The 22,937-nt window shown below is 43.7% G+C and overlaps 1 protein-coding gene across 1 annotated transcript in view; it reads right to left on the minus strand.

The window, feature by feature from the left end:
* Nucleotides 1-22,937, minus strand: part of TRPC7 (transient receptor potential cation channel subfamily C member 7) — a 150,576-nt gene that overhangs the window by 54,425 nt on the left and 73,214 nt on the right. Inside the window, exons 4-5 of the mRNA NM_001192795.2 lie at nucleotides 11,669-11,833; nucleotides 3,012-3,228 (exon numbers count right to left, since the gene is read on the minus strand). Coding sequence (NP_001179724.2) covers nucleotides 3,012-3,228; nucleotides 11,669-11,833 — 382 coding nt within the window. The remainder of the gene's footprint in view (nucleotides 1-3,011; nucleotides 3,229-11,668; nucleotides 11,834-22,937) is intronic.

Below are 22,937 nucleotides of genomic sequence, written 5' to 3' on the forward strand. Positions count from 1 at the left end.
GTCTGGAGAAAGTTTAGTTAGTAACCCAAAAACAATAGAAATGATGAAATTAGGACTTTATAACAGTTCTTACTATAAATACATACATTATGTTCAAGGATTTAAAGTAAAATATAAATACCACAAAAAGGGAAATGAAAGTTATAAGAGGGAACCAAGTGGAACTTAAAGGGTTGAAAAATACAATATTTGAAATGAAAAATTCATTGGTTGAAAATCAAAATCACAGATGATTCGGAAAAAATGTCAGTGAACTTGCAGCACATAAAGATTGGAAAAAAGTAAAAGAGAAATTTTCTTTTAGGATTCACACAAAATGTTTGTAAATGAAATTTTATGATACCTAGGATTCGACTCAAAATTTTACAGGGTTGGGAGAAGGGAAGTAAGATGAAACAAAGATTAGTGTTGATTTACTAATTGTTGAAGATGAGAGATTGGCCCAAAGGGTTCATTATAATCTTCTCTTGATATTTCCAATTCTTAAAATTATTTACAATAAAAGTTTGAAAAATATAATCTAGTAAGAAAAAGTAGTTAGAATCTTTCTTTTTTCTCAAATGTAACAGGAAGTAGGTCAATGAAAAATAAGCCTTCCCCTTCATAATACTAATGACGTAACAGTCTTGAAAATTCAGCTTTGCTTTGATGGGTAGAAGCTGGAAGCTGGGACCTCTGTAGCTAGAGATACTTCTCTCTTATTGTGATAATGCCCTGACACCCAGGAAGAGAAATATGGAATCAGGACGACATCATGACCTAGTAGGAGAATCACTGTAACATATGATAGGATACCCATTTAAGGGGGAATATGCTTGCACTCGTTAGTCTTATACCTGCTGTCCAGGTGGGGTTATGAGGTGAGTGAGTGAGTGGTGCTGTAAATCCTTTGTTTTATTCATAAACCCAACATATGAGGTTTTTTTTTTTTTTTAAAGAAAACGATGTTTTAATTTGAGTTGCTATAACAAAGCTGCACAGACTGAGTGTCTTATGAACAGAAATTTCCTTCTCATAGTTCTGGAGGCTGTAAGTCCAAGATCGTGGTGCCAGAATGTTTCAGATTGCAGATTGCTTGCTGTATCCTCATGTGGCAGAGTGAGGGTAAGAGCACACTCTGGGGTCTCTTTTAAAGGACAGTAATCCTATTTATGAGGGCTTCACGCTCATGACCTAAGCACCTCCCAGAGGCCCTACTTCTAATACCATCACATTGGAATTAGGGTCTTAACATATGAATTTGGGGAGACACAAACATTCAGACCATTGCAAAGTACCTAGTGTTAAAGTGCTTAATTTAGTTAAATTGGAGGTGGGGGCGTTACGTTAGGGAGAATGAGGATAGACTCTGAACAGTGGAAGGGCCACAGAACTCACTCTACAACAGGCTTTACTGTTCCTTTGCAACTTGAGTGCCGGCAAGTCCACCAAGTGAGCCTTTGGTTGCAGACTTGCCGGTTGACTAAAAGCTCCTGGGAAGCATGGCATGCTTTCCTGCTTCTGCCCTTTGGGTCAAACCATTCTTCTCCTCATTACCTTGTTATGACTGAGAGATGCAGCTTAAAGGCCGTATTCCAAGTTGTTCCCAGCTTGGGGGTCTATGGGATCTTCTTCAGTGGTTCAACTCTTGTGCTCTTAGGCCAGAAAGGTTGAACCTGTGGCACTGTGCAGTCATGTAATTAGCGCAGGGCAGGTGTTAGGCTGTCTTTTCAAGTATTCGTTCTTCTGTGAATTTGTTGATTGGTAGTGCAGACACTTTGACCCTGAATATGTTTTGACTCAATGTTTGTGAACATAAACATGACGAATGCTATGCCGATACTGAATTGTTGTTAAGGCCATTAGGGGTGGGTGGGGTGGTGGGTGGTGGTGAATATCATTAGGACAGTTTAATTAATTGATCAAATCTTGATTCTGCATAAATTTTTTGTCTTTTTTCGGTTTAGTTTTACTCAAAACATTCTTATCAAATTCAAATCGTTTTGATGTAAATCTTATAGTTTATTGATCAAGTTTTGGTTATATACAATATCACTGGTTGTAACTTTTGCAATTTTTCATTGTTTCTTACAAAGTCTGATTTTTTTTTACCAATCAATTCAGTGTTAGAAAAATCTGTAACACATTTGACCATGTACACTTTTAGCCATTGTCTGTTTTATTTTATCTTGCTTATTTCTACTAGTAATAGTTCTTGTGAGTTATGGAAAAGGAGATACCCTGTCTTGGCTAGTCATTGAGATACCTGGGAATAATTTCCTTGGCAATTCTAGTGGCGGACCTTGGCAGCACAAAATATCACCACAAAGAGGAATTTCACAGCTTCATTATGTTCATTAGCACAGATAATGAGAATATGTTAGTCCCCTAACTTTTTAGATTTTTGTTATTGGTAATTTACTATGTATCAGTATTCAGTGGTAACAAAAAATATCTTTTAAACTTTCACTCTTATACTTTTTTCCTAAGGCTACTAGTGTTAGTTGCTCAGTCATGCCTGACTCTTTGGGACCCCATGGACTGTAATCCAGCAGGCTCCTCTGTCCGTGGAATTCTCCAGGCAAGAATACTGGAATGGGTAGCCATTCCCGTCTCTAGGGGATCATCCTGACTCAGGGAATGAACCCAGGTCTCCTGCATTGCAGGCGGATTCTTTACCATCTGAGCTGCTAGGCTTCTAGTAGACTATATTTAAATGAGTAAGACCACATGTCCCCCCCACCCCCCCCACACAGACACTTTATAGTCACTTTCAATACACATATAATAAAAAGTATGGAATGAATTCCCCCCAAACAAATCCTTTCAAAATTGGGATTTATATTGCAGGTCTGTGCACCTTTTATACCAGCACAGACAGAGGTTGACTTTGACTTCTGTGCTGGTCATCTCCTCACCATTTTGTCTGTCAAGAGTGCATTCAAGAGAAGAAGAGCTTCTGAAGTCAGAGTTTAATAAGGGCCTAAAATAACTAGAGGAGGAGAGAATAAAAGACAGAGTGACTTGCTTACCCAAGACCCACTTCATGATGAGCATTTCTGTCCAGGAGAATTGTGTAGTTTTCACTCTGAAGATCTGTTTTGGGTAGTCTGTGAAGGTTTCGTTGGGCAGGGTTTTCACGCCTTCAAAGCGGTCTGATGCGTTCACAACCAACAATCCCAAGAAGATGGTGAAAGAAACTGCATGGGCTACAAATTTCATGAAAGGGCTCCTCAGTGTTCGTCCTAGCTGGAAACAAAATGTGTATAAGACACGTTAATCTGGCAGCTTCAGGCAGGCGCAGGGCTCTCTTTAAAAGGCGTTTGCTGAAAGTTGAACCAGAGAATTCTTCATTTTGGACAGAAGCTGCTCACCAAACCCAGACATTTTCTAGAGTTTTTATGTGAGAGGCTGCTTGACTGAATCCATTTTCTAATGACTTTAATTTTTCCTGTTTAGAAAATTCAGTGGGAGTGGTAAGAGAAAGGAGCGACACACACTGATGTAACATCATGTTACAGTCTGGCTGCACAGCTACCCACGGCCACATGGATAAGAATTTTATGCTTTTTAAATCTAGAAAAAAAAAATCAGTTTCAATAGAGTTCAGAATTTTTCTTTAAAAAATTACTTTGGATATGCTCTGTTGTTCTTTGGTCTATTTTCTTGGATTTTAGGTGAGGTGATTTATTTTCAGCATTTATTCTATCCTGGTAAATTTATTTAAAGCTGTACAGTTTGCACTAGGTTCTGCTTTAGCCGTGTTCTATATATTTTGACTTGTAGCATTTTCCTTGATACTCAATTATAAATATTTTATAATTTCCCTTTTGATTTCATTTTAAGGCAGAGGTTATTTAGTTTTTAGATACACAGAACTTTCCCCCCTTGCTTTAAAAACTCCTAATTTTATCGCAGTATGTTCAGATCCTAGCCTCTATTATACTACTCTAAAACTTCCTGGGCTTTTCTTTGTGGCCGAGAACGTGATTAATTTGTGCAGTTCCATGTGAACCCGAAGTGCTCCAAAAGATGCCTGTTAGGGAGCAGGTGTTGGTCACATCTTCTTATCCGTGGCTTGCCATGGATAAGGCAAAGGCCACTTGGGTCTCTGAGATGTAACTCGAGGGCTGCCTAAGGGGTCTTTGGTGACTCTTGTGAATTAATTCACTTGGGTCTCTTCCAGGTCACCGCTGTCACCCTCACCTAATCTGACCCCTCAGCCAGGTGTACTAATAAGAGCAAAGAGGAGGACCTTTTCTGGAACACAGTTCCTTCTCCAGGGCAAATGTTCATTTACAGTCGGTGACCAATTAATGTTCATGTTCTGCTTTATTCAGGAGTCCCAGAGTGAAATGTCAGCCAGCATATCGAGTATTGGTTCAGCAGAAGATCAACTATAGGGTTTCTCCTGGTGAAACTTCCCTAACTATGACTATATTCAGCATAACATTTATAAGTCAGATGGCTTGATAGTGTTTTTCAATATACTTCAGTGTGATAATCATCCACTTTAACAGTGCTAGTTATTACTGTAACATTCTAATGCCATAGAACCCATCTGTTGAAATTAAAAATGATAGTTTTTTTAAAAAATCATTTTTTTAAAAAACTGCATTTTAAGTCTGAACATTGGAAATCCCTACTTGTGCTGGAAAGAACTTGTTTGGAGTCACCTGTCTTATCAGATTGTCAGATGGCACTAGAATAACTTCAGAAGTGGACAGAGAGGTTTACCTGAAAACCATGAGGCCCTCAAACGTCCTACGTATGACATTTCTCTATGAAGTTTAACCTTGTTATTTACAAAGTACAGACTGTAGATAATTTTTAGCCATAGGTAGATGTACTAAATTCAGGATGCAGAGACTAAATATAAGGACAAATAAAATACCTCATATAAATTCAGTGGGGAAAAAAAAAAAGGAATTTAACCATGTTTCATGTTGACTTATGAATGTGATGTCATAAACCTACTTTAAGTTTTTCAGCATTTTATCTGACTGAGTTGGCATTTTGGAGCCCATTTCCCAGCCAACAAGCTGGGATAATTTGCTGTAGACAGGAGACATTCTTACATAGTCACTGCATGGTTTCCTGTCACTGTGCCCTGGCTGGGGTAGTGGAGAGAGGGGAGGGAAGTGGGAGAATGACTGCAGAGTGGGGAGAGGAAGGGTTGAGAGGGCAAGGGATACCAGGTCTGCATGTCCCAGCAGGGTCCCAGAGATGCCAGACAAAGGTGGGGAAGATGGAGACAGACACAGCTGTTAAAAGGATTGACAGCCAAGTTTCCCTACTCCTTAATCACTGGGCTCTAAGTAACATCTCCCGGTGACTACCTGGATGAGGACATGGGGACATCTCTCCATCTTCTCATCGAGGCAGGTACCTGACTGCAGGGATCTGCCACGCAGGTGCAACCTTGCTGGCCCTGGGATTCCCCACAGGAGCTGCTTTGAGAAATTTAATGTTTTCTTTGTCCCCTCACTCAAATAGTTGTCTTCTGGCAGAAAATGCACCTGTCAGAGTTACTGTACTTATTGCAGACCATAAGGAAAATCCCTGATAAGGCCCTTCAGAGTTGTGGAAGGTTACCCTGAACTCAGTCCCCCTTGATTTAAGCCATAGGGAGGAAAAGCGAGGTTAGTAATTGATGCATTTTTCCTATTTTTCTTCTGGTCTTGAAAGCATCTTTTTAGCAGGTAAACATTATAAAGGTCAGATGAGATCAAATCATTTCAGTGATTTCCTTTTTCTTTTATTTTGGTGACATTTCCTATTTGTCTCAATTTTTTGAAGCAAATTATGCTTGGGGAAAATTTGCTCCTTTCACAAGGCCACCAGGTGAACCAAAATAAAGGAGAAAAGTTAACCAATATATACCTGCTGCTCTTAGTTGTGGAGTCATTAAATCTGGGTCAGATAACAGAGTTAGGTGTAAAAAGAGGTGGAAGAGCTTCAGAAGACATAGGCCTTGGTGTGCTCTGCTAGAAGAGCACAGCTGGTGAGTCTGAGACGTGGGCTCAGGCAGCTGCATCATTACTTGGCCCTGATGAGTTGAAAACATATCAGGAAACCCAAGCTTGCAGCCCTAAGTCTCTGGCTTACCCCAGACTTTCTGGGTGCAATTCTTTTACTTTGGGAAACAGATGAATATGAGAATAACTGAGTAGTTCTCCCGAATTAGCTCCAAATGAACTTCATTCTCCAGCCCTCAGGGTGGGCACCTGCTTTTACTTGTCGACACCCCTCTGTGTTTAGTGGCACTGGGCTCTTAGCCCACAAGTGGAAGCAGTTAATGGGGACCTCTCAGCCACAAGCCCACGAGGCAGGCCATGACTGCAGGAGAGCATGCAGCGACTGTTGCCAGCATCTCTCCTCACTCAGAACCCCCAGTCTTTCTCATCAAATGCCACCCTCACTCGCTGCCTGCTGCCAGTGGCCATAAGCAAGGGCTTAGTGTCCAAGCTGTGCAAAGCTGAATCAGCTGAGGCAGGCTTTGGATCAAGCGTTTTCCAAAAGAAACATACAAGGCTGGAGTGGGTCTCACATTTTTGAATGACCTTGACTAAATTCGTGGCAGATTACTCAGAATGCTCCCTCAAAAATTCTTTTTAAAAATCTCTAACCCAGGGCTCAGGAATCTTCTTTCTTTGAAGTGGGGAGTATATGTTCACTCAGCACATGGTGTCTCTGATCATCGTGTTTTCACATTACCATGTGATTCTACTCTTTGTCCTGGGGGCTGAAGAGGTGCTGAGTAATAGTGGGTTATAAAGGTAGGGCTTCTACGGAAAGAAGAGGAATGAGTAGTGAAAATCACATGTTGATTTTGACTCTTCCCTTCTAGAGAAGCCCTGCTAACTATAAAGCTCTGAATCAGATTCATTCCAAGGTCAGTAGTCAGCAGCTAAGACCTTTACCTCCAGCACTGAAGGCTGTAATGCTGCCAATGTGACTGGGTGATTGGGAATGCTGGGGTGTGTGTGTGTGGACATGGACAGTCTCTGCAGCAGAGACCCTGGATTTAAATCACAGCTCTGTGGTTTTTGGCAAGTTTCTTAATCCCTTTGTGTCTCAGTGAAGGCGCCTGTAAGATGGGGATAAAATAGTACTTATTGCATAGAGTGGATGTTGGGAATGAATTATTTAACATGTGCAGTGCAGCATAGCTGCTGACCTATAGGAAATACTATAGTACGTGGCACTGGAGAGCCTCAGGCAGTTCTCCTAAGGGGGAACTTAAAATCGACTGACTAAAAAAAAAGACCAAGGGAAAAAAAAAATCAACTGACTCTTGAAAAGCTTGTGTGCAAGGATTCACAAAGGGAGACCTCTATAGCGTCCTTATGTATTTATGTTATGAGCCCTTTGGGGAACTATCTATGGACAAGTTGATGATGGACACTGCAGGTGATGGAGCTAAAACAAGCTGTAAGAGTTGGGTCTTCCCTTCAAAGTGGCTGGCTTTCTAGTGGAGACAGAAACAAGAAAAACCCTGGTAGGAAATGGGTGGAGAGATGGGGAGAGAATTTTGCAGGGCTCAGACTTGGCTAAGGACGAGGTGGTCAGCCGTCTGGCACTCGTAAGTCCTCTCCCAGCAGGGAGACATGTGATGGACCCTCTGTCTGGATTTGAGGGCAGCAGCTATTGGAACAGAAGAGCAGAAAATGCTCTATTTCCTGGCACAGATTTCCCCTCTGTGGCAATGCTTTAAACATTGCCTTAGGATTTTTATTTAATCGTGTGTCAGTCCAGTATTCTGGCCTGCAGAATTCCATGGACTGTATTAGTCAATGGGGTCGCAAAGAGTCAGACGCAACTAAGCGCCTTTCACTTCATTTTCAGCTCTCTGGTAGCTACAGATGAGGAGGATACAAAGACCTGTGGAGGCACTGTCCTCTCTCTGTCTTGTCTCTGGACAACATTGCAGCTTTGTCAAGGCTGGGCCTTCAAAAGCTGTAGTTTCTCGTTCCTTTCTAACGAGATGATTTTGTTGGGATGAGGCTAAAGGAGGTTTAGGGAAATGACTAACATTTTAATATTTCTACATGCAAGAGTTATGAACTGTTACACTGCACAGTGCAAAGACATCAGGTAGGAGTCTAAAGTTGTTTACAGCTCTCGCTTTCCAAGTCTGTGTACTAATTTATAAGGACAGCTGGACCACAAGGGTTAACAGGTAACAGAGGTAGACAGCTTCCCCTCTTGTACTTGTATAACTAGAACTTGTGCAGTTCCTCAGCACTCTTGATGCCGACTTCTCCCATCTACCTGCTGCTGAGAGGTATTTTGAGCCCTTGAGGATGATGGTTATTTTCTCAGCTCTCAGATTTTAACAGACAGACAACCTAAATTATGCATCAGAATGGGAAATCAAAGGATGGAAAACAGTGCAATCAGTCATACAAGCTCTTTGGCATGGCAAAAGAGCTTTATCCTTGCTTAGAGGATAAAGAGCTCTCTGGGAAGAGATTTACCTGAGAGCATCCATGTGAACAAGAACTCACCGACCCTTCAGTGGTGAAACGATGAAAAATCACTATTCTCTTTATTGACCCTGACAAACCAGTGCCGTGTTCCAGACCTGTAGTTATTACCATATGTACGTGTCTATGACTTGGTTACCCTCTTTAGTCTCCGTGTTAGTAAGCTCAATTCCTGTTGACACTCTTCACCTATATCATCTCCTTATTCAGCTGTCTTTTAGGGACCCTCATAAACTTAAAAATATAATGGACAGCCTTGGGAATTCAATAGGAAAGATATGATGAGGTTATTCTGGCAGGCTCAGAAATTTTGGTCCCTGATAGTTGTTAAATTTGGACAGCAACTATTAGGAGGTAAATGCACCATTAAGTTGGAAACAGAAATCTCAACATTTGCTAGACATGGACGGACATTAGCAGATTGATGAGGTTTAGCAGTGACATTTTATGAATACATTTATAAAAGCATCAGAAGTCTAATTTCTTTGAGGGAAGTATAGTAAAGCTCTTAGCACATGGAATTGCTAGAATGACTGGCTTTTCTATAGAATTACTGGACAGATATAAAGGCACGACCCGTGGGTGGAGAGACACCAGCACCTTAACAGAGTTCCCCACCGGGCCACTCCTCTTGGGGACCAGGGGCCTTTAGAGAGGACTGGTTTCTCTACACAGAAGATGCGACTTCTCTGTAATCCTCAAAAATCTAATATCTCTGCCAAACTTGGAAAGACTTCTTTCTAAATGGTGAAAGAAAAGACTAAAATATCTTGACTGCTTTATCTGTCCTTTGGCTGCCTCAGAGTGAGTTTGACAAGTTCTTTAATGAGGAATCTTTCCTTGGAATGAGCATTGCCACAAAAAATTATCTCATGCTGTGCAATAATGCTTGTCACTTAGCTATGAACACACCCCCCACTGCACTGAGCTCAGAGTTGGAGCCCAGAAAGTGCAAAGAAACCACAAGTGGCTTAACGGCAACCTCATGTTTATCTCAAGTGCTGTTTTTGTTCTTTGTCTTGTTGGACATTTCAGGAACACAAAATGTTGATCAGACAAGTATTTGAACAGAGGAGAGGAAGCTCCAGCCATGGGGCCAAACTTTGCTGTAATCATTACTTCTAAAATATTCCAGAGGACTACTATAGAACCCCTGTGTTCTATAGTGACATCTGTCCCTTGAATTTACTGGGTTACTGGGTCCACAGAAAGTCCAGGATTTCTCCCACTTCCACCATCCTCCCCTTTTTTTGGCATCACATCTGCATGATATTGACTTCTCAGATCTACTGAAAATGTAAAAAATGTAGTCATCAGCTGGCAGATCATCCTTTCTGAATGTTTCCCCAGGTCGGTCGAGGCAAACTGTCACATGTAGTTTAATGACAAAAGTCAGGGTAGGCAGTGTTTGGCTATAATTTTAATGACTGATGTCCTAGAATTAGTTGGGGGCTTATAAAGGCAAAGTCCCCATCCGTCTCTGGATGAAGGCAGTGATCTAACTTGCAGTACCGACTAGATGATACCAATATGAATACAAGTGCCTAAAATCAGTGACCAGCGCTGATCCAGTTTTAAATCTGGCTAGTCTTTTTTCATTCACTGTGCTTTTTCCAGCTCATGATAAAGGACAGAAAAGATTGTTTTCCCATCCATATGTATCATTTGGGGAATACTGGTTTAGCAAATCGGAGAAGGCAATGGCAAATCTGTGCCATGGTAGAGGTGCAGGCATAGAAACAAAATCCTCAATAGATATAAGATTGGACACCACAAATATTCAGTATGAGGACTTTTATTTTTGATACTATTCTACAGGAGAAGGAGTCTGAGTCCTGATTACATTCTCTGATACCCCTCCTACTCTAAGGCAGTCACTCCATTGCCCCCCTTTTTATTTATCACATCTCATTAGCAGATGTGAAGCCCATCTTCCTGGCATGAATTTTCTCATGGTGGAGCTGACAAGAGGATCCATTCACCGATGACACCTTTATTAACTGCATTAGCTGACCAAATTCCCCATGGAACTAATCTCCCTGTAGTCATATTTCTACTGAATGTTGATTACCTAAGCTTAGTTCTTTTTGTAATAAATCACTGAGTAAATGCAGCTTTGGAACCTCTGATGACCATGTAACCCACGAAACATATTTCAGAATTTCTGCACAATTAGTCTTAATAGGCACTTGCTCTTGCCTGAAGCTGGAGTGACCACTGGTGCCTTCTGTGGCTTTGAATCAGAAGGGCTGTAGGGATGGTGGAACAGGAGGTGTGGCAGCTTGGAACCTGCAGATCTCACTTCTTCCGTTCCAGGCAGGAACCAGACAGCCCCCTTTCTGAAGCAAAGAACCCAGCATGGCGCCTTTCCAGCTCCCCTCCATTTTTCTTTGGCTGTTTTTCTTCTCATGACCTAATTAGCTGCCCATGTGGGCCAGAACCCAGACAAGGAAGCTGGGAAACAAGGAAGATGTTGAGGTGGATCTGCAGTGCCCCAATATGAGAAGCCTTTGATTCTTAGCAACTAGTCATTTCTCTTTCCTGAATCTGCTTGTAAAGTGTATGCATCCTAATTGAGAGTGTGAAATGAGGTGTTCCATGAATGGGGCTTAGCAAAGAGAAAGTACTCAGTAAGCACTGGCTGTCCATGCTCTGATAGCCCTCCTACTTGAAGGCAGTCAGTTCATTGTCAGCCTGGCTAGACAGCCTCATTAGCAGACCTGAAGTCTCTGGCCCATCGTCCTGGTGTAAGTTTTCTCTTGGTGGATCCGACAAGAGGATCCATTCATTGATGACACTATTGACTGCATTAGCTTATCAAATTCCCCATGGAACTAATTCCTGTCATCATTATTATAATTATTATTACTGTGGGTTTTTAGGGTGTGTTTAGGACACTGCATAATTAGAAAAGGAAAAGTGCCTTTATTCCCCCTCTATTCTGTTATTAATCAGATTATGCCTCATGTATATAAAAGTTTCCATGTTATCACTCTTCTGGCTTTTAAGAAAATGATTTTAAAAAGCAAACCTTAACATTTTCCCTCTTAAGTGGTTTTCTACTTTCGTTAGGTATCTCAGGGCTATTTTCTTCAAATGTGGGAAATGATGAGCTGCATATTTGGACAAAATGGACTTCACGTTATGCTAAGTAGAGAGAAGAAATAACCGCAAAGACATGCACCTTAAGCAGTCTGTACCTTGCTGCACGGAGCAATCCAATAGGCTATGGCGAGAAAAGGGAGGCCTAGGGAGACTCCAAAGACAGCCAGGAATTTCACAGCGATAGACTGTTGACGTAAGCCTGAGAGATTTTCATACCACATGGTAAGCAATTGCTGTTGACAGTTAGGATGAGCAACGAACTGTAAAAACAAAACAAAAACAAAAAGAAAACGCAAACAGGAAAATGGCATCGGTAGCACTCGAACAGTACATGGCCTCTGAGTAGCTCAGGGCTGACATGTTCCCCTGGGGCGGGGGTGGCCTGCATGCTAGAGAGGGAGCAGCTGGTCAGGTACCTGCTGGGCCCCTCGGACTTGGGGATGCTGGGGCCTTTGTGCTGTGGCCAGAGCTCTCACAGGGCTGGCTGCATCAGGGCTTGGCAAACCGAGGTCCCTGAGAAGTCTCAGGCACAGAAAACAGTAGCCAGCTTTCTGGGCAAATGCTTGTCTCTAATCCCAGGAGACTTATCTCTGGGCAGAATTCATATGGGAGTCAACATGTTGGAATAGATGGAGCCTGAGTAGGGTTTTAGAGTCAATATGAGTTTGAATTTTGCTCTACCATTTACTAGCCAGGTGGCTTTGGGCCAGCTACTTAACCTCTCTGAGCTTCAATACTGTCCTCTGCAAAACAGAGTCTGTCACATTGTTCTGTAAGATTGCATGAGATACTGTAGAAGAGTTGCTCTCTCATTTCCTAACCTTGTGTGTTTCTGGACGACATGCTCACCCTCCTCAGCGTTCCCTCCCTGGATTTCAGTGGAGTTGGGCTTGGGTCCATGTCGCGTGCTGTGGCATGCTGGATCCCTGACACGCTGTGTCCCCACACAGCAGCTTCTCCCTGCCACCTCCTTTCTCTTGGAACTGCCTTGCCCTAGTGGCTGGGTTACAAGATGGGACTTTTGTGGACTTTTTGTATTGTGTTGATCTTACCCCTCTTGACAGATGTTGGACCAAGGGTAAAACCCAGACCTAAACTGGATCCATTGGGTTTTCTCAGCTGTGTATTTGAGCCTGTGATCAAGAGAGGCAGTCTTTTTACTTACTGAGGAGTTAATGTGTGGCCTTGAGAGATCTGGGTGGCTATCTTCCACTGTGTGGACTAAGCAGCAAAACAAGCCAGTTAAAGACCGAGAAAGAAGAGTGAAGTTGTCTAGAAAGATGCTCCTACCCCCTCTGAGGCCTGGCTCCACTTTGCCCACATGGTCCACGAGACACCTGTAGATTCAAATACAGCATCTTCCTTTTTCTGTTTGATTCAGCAGGTTGACTTGAGTTGCTGCAATCAAACATCCTTTACCTAAAAACATTTGGTGCTACTTGGCCATTTGTCCATTTGATTCTGTCTTGGCTAGTAGAAACTGGCAATAGGCAACATTTAAGTAACATTTATGGGAATAAAGTATACAGTTGAGAAAATTATGCTCCTTAGCTTATTTCCTCCCTGTGACAAAGGTGAGCCAGTATTTGCTTTAGGCAGCCCTGCTCTTTGGCCCCATCAGGATAGCCATGTGCCATTAGAGCTGAGATTAGAGCAGATAGACTGGACATTCTTCAAAGAGAGTGACTTTTCAGTGGATCATAATGTCCCAATTTTTATCCTGTTTGCCTTACTGGGTATTAAGGGGACATATACAACAATTTCTGGGAAATGCAAAACATTCCCTTTTCATTATAAGAACAATAAAAATAGAGCTATTTAAAAAATTCTCAACGCAGATGGCAACCACTGCTTGTTTCCAGTTTCTGGGAACTCACAGTAGCGGCCAAATGATTTGTGAGGATGCTATCAAAGCTTTATTTGGCCCTGCAGCAGCCCCTGGTGATACTATTACTCAATCATTAGCTGCAAATGAGGCTTTTTGGGAGGTAGCATTATTAGATTCATTGCAACTGTGTGGTTTTTCCCTTCAACAACCAGAGCAACAGATTATCCTCAACCCAGGTAGGAACCCTCAGGTCATGCTATGGTTTCCTGTGTCCTTGCTGGATCACCACAAAGTGGAGCAAACAACAGAACATCCTACACGTGTTTTGGTAATTCTCAGAGCCTGGTCACAACACGGTCCCATGACAGGTCGACTTGCGGACACGAGGGGCAGTCAGTTTTGTTTTTCAGCAGTTAACCTTCTCTGGGTGCTGACGTGGCCCTGCTCAGGAGCAACGCACAGCACCATGAAGTAGCGGAGATTGCTTGGCTCACCCTGTGGCTCCCTGCACTGTGGCTGCTCTGGGAGGACCCTCGTCCTGACCCCCACCATTGGCCTGTCTGTCTTTATCTGGGAAGGGCCCTTCCATGCACCTTCTGCTGCCTCCTGCAGACAAACCAGCATAACAGATTGGGCAGCAGTTGAGGAAGGGGAGAAATTCTGAGAGAGGACAAAGTGGGAACCATTCCCATTCACCCTCACCTACTGCACAGAAGGACAGTGGACCCAACTTAAACAAGAGAGGCTTTCTTGAGACTCTGTTCTCCTCTGATTAGGCTTTTGTTAATTTCCACAGTGTCATTTCTTCTTCCGTAATAAAGCAACCTAGCTCCAAACCTGCTATTTATTTGTAGACAGACTTTATAACATAATGCTCCCAAAAAGCTGATGGTAGCTGATAGCCAAAGCCCAAATTGTTATTTATCTTTACATGGGCACTTTTCTGTATTTGTAGCAGGACTTAGAAGACAACCTCATGACAAATAATTCAGTGTGTATTAGAAATTTTTTTCCCACTGTGCTTTTGAAGCACAGAGAAACGTTCCTAACCCAAGGGAGATGAGAGTAACATGAAGCACACTATCAAGACACAACGAACACCCTAAGCAGAAGAGCACTCAGCCAGGGAACAAAGGCAGGAGCAGGGGGAGAATTTTCAAAAGCAGCGTCAGAGAGAAACAGAGGAAGAAAAGCCCACAGCTAGATACGATAGAACAGGAACTCAGAAAAACAGTGTAGTTGTGGCCAGCTTTTTTTGCCATCTGGCCCACAAGAGGGTGGATTGATCAAAGGATGGGTTGTCCAGGCCATTCCTGCCCCTCAGTCATTCTGGATTGAGAGTATGCTACGCGGTTATGAAAGTTCTTCAAGGGAAGAACTGGTTTGACCACCTCAGCTTTCCCATCTATGTGATTCATACTCTTCCTCACAGGGAGTAATGACCTGGAGCTGAAAATGTGAAAGATAGGCTTACGTGGAGTGCAGCAGCCTGTCAAGAGAATATATGTCAGACCGTACCCACGACTGGGTTGGGTTGTTCCAGAGAACTAGGCTGAGGCTGGGAGCTAAGAAATTAAATTGGGAAGAGAAATAGAAGGGAGCTCTGAGACAGAATTCCCTGTACTGGTAAAGGAGACTGGGAAACAGGACCTGAAGGCTGGGTGGGACTAGAATTCATGTGGCTCCCGGTTTTCGAGTCCATCTCGAGCCAGTTATTGTGGTTGCATGTTTGACCAGCCTTCATGTTTAGTATAATATTTATACCCAGAGCTGGTTTTCTGTAAATATCTCACCTAAACTTCCTATTCCTCCCAGCCCCTGGTGACTTTTTAGTGAGAATACAGTACTGGCATATGGGGACTCTCGGGCGTATTGGCCAAATCCTGGCTCTTAATTTGCTTTCAGTTGATCCATTCATTGTTATTTTTCTTTTATAGCCTGAAGGAAGAGTATCCCCTTCATTCTTTCCCCTGCTTTATATTCATTTACAAGGAAGTATCTGATATTTTAAGAATAAATAGTTGAAGACTATCAACACTCCTTAACTAAGTGTTGAGTATTTTTTCAGACTGTTTCATGGAATGTTAGCACCCTTGGCCATGTATTCCTGTTACAACAGACTTTCCTGACGGGGGTGTGTTTAAGTGTGTGGGTTGGAGCAAGGCTGCCCGGGATCAAGTTCAGGTCCTGCCACACACTGGCCACATGATCTTAGATCGTCGACGCTTCCCATATTTGGTTTCTGTTTTCTGTAAAATGAGGCTAATAATGAAGATTCAGTGAGTCAGTATTTGTAAAGTGTTTAGGACTTCTGATGCTGCTAAGTCGCTTTAGTCGTGTCCGACTCTGTGCGACCCCATAGACGGCAGCCCACCAGGCTCCCCCGTCCCTGGGATTCTCTAGGCAAGATCACTGGAGTGGGTTGCCATTTCCTTCTCCAATGCATGAAACTGAAAAGTGAAAGTGAAGTCGCTCAGTTGGTCCGACCCTCAGCAACCCCATGGACTGAAGCCCACCAGGCTCCTCCGTCCATGGGGTTTTCCAGGCAAGAGTACTGGAGTGGGGTGCCATCATCTTCTCCGATGTTTAGGACAGTACTTGGCAAATAGTAAGCGCTGTAGTGGTATTTAATACATAAAATCAAGCCCAGGATTCTCCTTTCTGAAATTTCCCATTTTCCTCCCTCCTTCCTCCTCCTGTTTCTCTGCTCTCCTCCTCTCTGGCTGTGGTTCTGCTCCACCCTCCTGTTTTCATTCTGTTCTCTGCGTGGTTTGAGTGGAGTCTCTTGAAGTGTTGTTGCCTTTGGAAAGGTTCGAGTAGCCAGGCAGATGAGTGAGGCCACGCCTTCTCTAGCCTATGCCTCCCTCCTCATTCTCCAGTGAAAGCGCAGTTTAGTTGATGCAGGCATTTGGCTGAAAACGAACTGGTCTCCATGAGGGCAGTCAGGGTCACTGTCAGGTCTGTTCAGCTCCGTGCTGACACTCCCCCCACCATGGACTGCAGCACCCCAGGCCTCCCTGCCCCTCACCATCTCCCAAAGTTTGCTCAAGTTCATGTCTGTTGCATCAGTGATGCCACCTTAAAGACTGTTATATCTTGCATTTGCCTCTTTTAGGGGTAGGGGAAAAGGGCTACATTTGAGCTCAGAGGCTTTGAGGCTGTGTGATCTCCATATCCATTAAACCCAGATCTTTCTGACACTAGGTCTCATTTACAGAATAATGAGATGTGGCAATGCATGATTTGATAAGCCAAAGAATAACTTAGCTAGAGAAAAAAATTATGAAATCCAGTGCTTATAGAGAAAATGACTTTATTTTCTGCAGAAAAGGCATCAAAGGCTGATGTCCAATGTGACTGTGATCAGGATTTTTCACTTAGCTCATCACTAGCCTTTCCTTATAGAAATCTTTTTACCCTCTGCCCTGGAAACTGTCTACACAGGCAGAGAGAGACAGGTACTATACTAGTCAAGTGGCTTTTTTTAGTGTGGACAGTAAAATGGAATTAGAATAACTCTGTGTTGCCACTGCCTATTTGAATCTTCTCATAGGCATGGACATCTCATAGGACGGGGAAGCCTGGTGTGCTGCAGTCCACGGGGTTGCAAATAGTTGGACAAGACTGAGCAACTGAACAACAAGAGACAATAGGAGTGGATCCAATGGTGCTAATGTTACTCTGTCCCATTTTTGTCTTGGCAAAGTTCTCAGGTCATAGAAATTGAGGAGGGAAGAAGAGACATGGAAATGTTGATTGTTGACTAGTTTAGCTTGTTGGTTCATTTGTTCATTCATTCATTCCAGCATACTTCTCCCCACTGCCACCTCTTACCAGTTGCCGTGTTCAGTACTGGAAATAAAGAGCAGTTGCAGTCCTTGTCCACAGGGAGCTCTTGGCTCTGTGACCGTGTAAGTGGAGTAGGGCTTAGCAGGAACACCATCAGTTCCAGAGTAGGCCTTCCATGAATAAGCAAACACGGAATGCTCATCCCATCAGTGTGCTTTCTCCTGGATTTCTCCCTTTTGTGAGACCTATTATTGAGAGTCCCACATCCATGGCACAGCTAGTTGCTTTGCCTACATAGATAACTTAACCTTCACTTTGTTCTCTGTGCAAGCAGTTAGCAGAGTGGTTACGTGCACAAGCTCTGAGGTTGGATGATCCTGGTTCAAATCCAGATACGACCCTTTCTAGTTGTGTGACCCTGAGCAAGCCCCTTCACTGCTTCTAGCTTCGTGGTCCGTGAGAGAGGAAAGTGTGTGTTGGGTGTTCAGTACCTGGCCTGGTGCTTGGGATTTAAGGTGGGCATTGGTGTTCCTGCTGTTCCTGCTACCCCTTCTGCTCCCCGTCCAGGGCTTTCAGTAGTTCTCTTTGCTCTTCCCTTTGCTGAGTTTACCCAGCAGCAGAGTTTTGAGTGACCATGGTGATTTTAGAGTTAAACATTCCTGAGGAAACTTAGTATGTTTGATTACAATAAAAAAGAAAGCAGAAGTTGTCATTGTTTTATTAAGTTTTAAATCATGGAGCATTCTAGTATGGAGTCAACACCATCACCATGCTCACTGAACCTATTTACTTAGCCACGCAGCTCTTGAATGGCCACTACAGGAGGATAATCTGTGATAGTTCTAAATGATGGTGGAGAGTGAGAAGGAAAAGGTGTGGGGCTTGGAGCTTCGGGTAGGGAGCCTCAAAAGTCATACCTCTTTCAAGGAGCCTCTAAGCATGGGCACTATCAGGGGAAGGACTGATGCTGAAGCTGAAACTCCAATACTTTGGCCACCTGATGCGAAGAACTGACTCATTGGAAAAGACCCTGATGCTGGGAAAGATTGAGGGCAGGAGAAGGATGACGACAGAGGATGAGATGGTTGGATGACATCACTGACTCGATGGACATGAGTTTGAGCAAGCTCCAGGAGTTTCTGATGGACAGGGAAGCCTGGCGTGCTGCAGTCCGCGGGGTGGCAAAGAGTCAGACATGACTGAGCGACTGAACTGAATTGAACTGAAGCATGGGCACTAGACAGTAAAATGTTTTAAAATCACAGCTTGAGTGTTTTTACAGTTACTAATTGAGGACCTAGTATATGAAGGAACTTTGGTTACGCTGTCTGTAATCTTCACAATAACCCTCCCCAAATGGATGTGTTATTTACACCCTCATATACAAATGAGGGTGTGTTATCAATCCCATCTTTCAGTTTAGGGAACTGAGGCTCGGTGAGTTCAGGTTGCCCACAGTTCCACAACTGGAGAATGGTGTAGTTGGAGTTCTAACTCACGTTTGTCTGATTCCAAAACCTGGGGTCCTTTCATGTGTAAGCTCCCTCTGGAATTCTCTTGATTTGGTTGGCTTGGAATATAGTCCTTCCTGGTCTTAGTTCTTTGTCACAAGTAAAACAATAAAAAGCAGACACGTACTGAGCACTCATATGGATCAGGCCCTGTGCTGAGCACTTGTGAACATTCTCTTGTTTAATTCAATATGCCCATTATAAAGCTGATGGTGCTGTGACTATCAGATCTGACTCCAATGTGAACATTTCCTAACCACCTTATGCTGCCTTTCTCAGCTGAAGTTTCCTGCATCTTTTCTGGGTCAGATCCCTGTCAGATTCTATCTGCCAAGCAGAAGGGCCTCTCTGTGAGCCTACAGATTTCATGTGTGCCGAAGAGATGCTAATATGGTTTTCTAGCCAAAGTTCTAGGTATCTCCGTTCACCCCGTGGTGGTAGGCTGCATCCTCTTGGAAAGGACAGTTGACCTCTGACTTTCTTCTCTAGAGCAGTAGATGTTCTATGCTAATCCCACACCCATTCCATTTGCATTGTTCGGGTTGGATGGAAGGATGGAGGGTTAGATGGAGGGCATTTGGGCTGAGGAGAAAGGAAGCATGTGAAAGAGAAGGAAAAAGAAGAACAGAGCAAATGAAGGGAGAGTCAGAGAGTTTAAAACCTGACTTTCAGCTGAGGTTCCCTCTTCCTCTCTTTTCCTTTCCATTTCCAGTTTCTGGCCAAACTCTGGCAAAGCTGTTCTCAGAGCCTTCCCAGAGTCGACCATCTCTGAGCTCTGCTCAAGGTGTCTCTGCTTGCTGGAGTGCTTTCCTTCTCATTTCCACACATCCAAGTTTTGTCCAGCCCAGTAACCATCTCTTCCATGAAAGTTTGCCCTGCTCAAGTAAGAATCTCTCTTTCTCTCCTCTCAAGTAAGTCATGATCTCTGTCTGTAATCATAGGTAATATGCCTGTATAATCCTCTGCTAGAGAGAAGACCCCTTCTGGAGGGTTCTTATGGTACTCCTCATGGCACTCACTGCTTGGGTATTTAGGCAGTGTTAGGTATGAGCGAGTGTGCAGCTAGAAGTTCAGACTGCAAACCAGTGCCATGTGCAGGACCAGAGTGGCCTTCCCTACATGGTCCCTGTGGTGCAGCAGAGTCTAGCACCTCTGGCCATGTTACCACATCTGGAAGAGACACATGGGAACAAGAGGCTGAAAGCTGGCTTGCCCCCCAGGAGACACAATGAGTCGATAGATGACTGAATTCACATCCCCACTGAAGTTATTTTCACTACAGAAGTTCCAGGAGATTGGAAGACAGTGACGACAGCACTGTCAACCGCAACAAAACTTCATTCTCAAAGGTAACCAGGCTAGGAGTGGAAAGAGCTTACCAGGAGAAAGCTCATCATCATCTGGAAGAGGTGCCCAAGAGCTGAGCCAAGGAGTCAGAGGGGGATTGGAACTCAGCTCAGGGGAGTTTTGCTTCTTTGTTTCATATGTGTCGCTTCCGCACACTGCCTCCCGCCCCTCACCTTTTGGCAGCACTGTCTTCAAGATTCTTCATTTGCTAACCAAATAAGTGTGCTTTAAACGGAGAAGGCGATGGCACTCCACTCCAGTACTCTTGCCTGGAAAATCCCATGCATGGAGGAGCCTGGTAGGCTGCAGTCCGTGGGGTCGCGAAGAGTCGGAAACGACTGAGCAACTTCACTTTCACTTTTCACTTTCACGCATTGGAGAAGGAAATGTCAACCCACTCCAGTGTTCTTGCCTGGAGAATCCCAGGGACGGGGGAGCCTGGGAGGCTGCCGTCTGTGGGGTCGCACAGAGTTGGACATGACTAAAGCGACTTAGCAGTAGCAGCAGCAGCAGCAGTGCTTTAAACACTCCCCTCCCTGCCGGGAGATTCCCTTTGGATGCCTGAACAGATGTCTCTCACTCGATTCCAGCTTCCCCCAGCTCCTCTTCCACTTGTGCGCCTGCTGGCCCAGCCAGCCCTGGTATCCTTTTAGTCACGTCCACAGCTGAGGGTCCAGCCAGGCAGCTGCTGATTGAATGATTTGCGAAGTTTGCAGGGCAGCAAGAGGAGATGGGTGCTTCTGAAGGCTCTTGGCTTCCCACTGAGATTTGATATCATACCTTCAGTTAAGTAGCTTTCTTGTTGTTCCCAGAGATAACGTCTCTGTTCTTGTTTCCCAGGGACAGCAGGACATGAAAAATTCTTCAACCTCAAATTAATCAGACCTTGAAATTTCCTGATCAATAGGGATTACTTACACAAACACCTAAGGTTTGTAGGTTTTCAGGACTGTACCTGTGACTCAGCCCCATCTCTCTTGCCAGGGAAAGAATGATTTTGGGCTTCTCCCAGGATAAGCCAGTTCTTGAGTGCAAACACAGTGGCAGTAGACTTTGGCTGGCCCTCCTGGAGATAAATGCTGACCGTGATTTTTCAGTGTTCCTGGGAGTACTCCCACAGCTGTGAGCCCAGAAGGTCCTGATGAGCAGACTTGGTTTCTAGTCTGGCTAAGCTGTGGACTCAGTGAGCTTCTAGCTGGCTCCAGATGTGGGCCTCTGCTCTTTCAAAAGTGTTACAAAGAGGCCATTCTCCATACCTGGGCAGTGATTGTCTCCACCCCACTTACGGCTATGCTGTAGCCTAAAGAGAAATGGGAGCAGCTTCTAGCAAACCTTCTTGGATTATCTTCAACTACTCACCTTCCTGAGCCCTCCCCTCCAGCCAAACTGTCCTGCTTACTGTTCCCAGATATGGCCTACGTTGCCCTCCTGCCTGTTTCAAGGAGGTCCATCTTGCTCCTCTCTGGTTCAGTTCCTAATCAACCTTCAGCATCCAAGCTTGTCTTTACTTTTAAGTGATTCCAAGTCCCTCAATCCCCTGAGATACCTTGAACTCCTGGGTCTTGTACAGCCCACTCAGGTGACAGTCATGGTCTTGGGTCAAGTTGTGAAGAGCTGGACTATTGTGTTTACATCTGAGCTCTTCTGCTATTTTTAAGCTCTTTGAGGGAACCTGCCTTTGTATCCTCAGGAGTATACAGCCTTATGTTTTGCACATAGCCAGTACTCAGTAAACATGTTGAATGATAAATTGTACTCTTCTGAAGCCTCTAAGATCTGCTACATCATTTTCTCTGACTCATAATCCTAGAATGATTTCTAAATATAACACGTCCTTTCTTACTCAGGATCTGATGAACACTGAACTGTCTTCACATCTTTAGTAGAGGGCAGACAGGGAGAGGTGATGAAAACGAAATCAGCCTCGTACCTTCTTGTGCCAGAGAAGATTGAAATGAGAGGCTAACATAGGGTGTGAGGATTCTCTTTTGGATTGAATGAGGATTGTTTAATTTCAGTGGTCTGCCATTACCACTGCAAACACATCAATCTGGCAAATATTTATATAATATAGTAATTTCTGTTATTATAAAGAGTAGCTAATGTTTATTGATTATTTATTCTTTGTCAGGCTCTTTGGTTAACAACTGCGATGTTATTTAACCCTCACATCAATTCCTTGAGATACACATTGTTATATCTCTACTTTAAGTTTGGCAGCATGAGACACAGAGAAATTAAGTAACTTGCCTATAAACACAAAGGTGATTATTACAGAGTACGGACTTGAAGCCAAAGACAATGTTTTGAACTATTATCCTATATTTCCACAAGGTAGATTTCAAACAGGCAGACGTGCCAAAGCATGAGGATCCACAGTGATTTCTCCAAGCTTACAGAGGCCAGGGGACCTCACAATTCAAGTTGTTAAAACTGTTATCTCTCTGTGCTTCTGCCTGTGGGATAGCAAAATCCCAGTAGAGATAAAAAATCAGACATACGCAATGGGAAAGGCTTGAAGCCAGTTTCCTCGACAACTTCATCTTGCTAAAAGGAGTGAGTCATCGTGCTAAAGATGAACTCCTGGGCTCTGTCTCCTGAATGCACACAAGAGTAGCAGCAACTGATTCAGCTGTCACTCAGCTGCCTGGTCACCACTCTGCAAGGACAAGTTAATGTGGAGGTACCCAAGTCTACATTTATAGCCTTGAAATGTAAAGACTCCAGCCAAAAACTTGCTTTGCTGAAGGTCCGTCTAGGATCTTTGGCCTCTTGCCAAATCTCACCTGATGATGATACTTCACTAGGAAAAGCTGTAGTTTCAGATAATTCTTTGAGCCTGGGATCTTCATAATATTCCCAAGTTAGATCCATTACTCTTGTCCTTTA

Source organism: Bos taurus, chromosome 7 (assembly GCF_002263795.3).
Source record: "Bos taurus isolate L1 Dominette 01449 registration number 42190680 breed Hereford chromosome 7, ARS-UCD2.0, whole genome shotgun sequence".
Classification (NCBI taxonomy): domain Eukaryota; kingdom Metazoa; phylum Chordata; class Mammalia; order Artiodactyla; family Bovidae; genus Bos; species Bos taurus.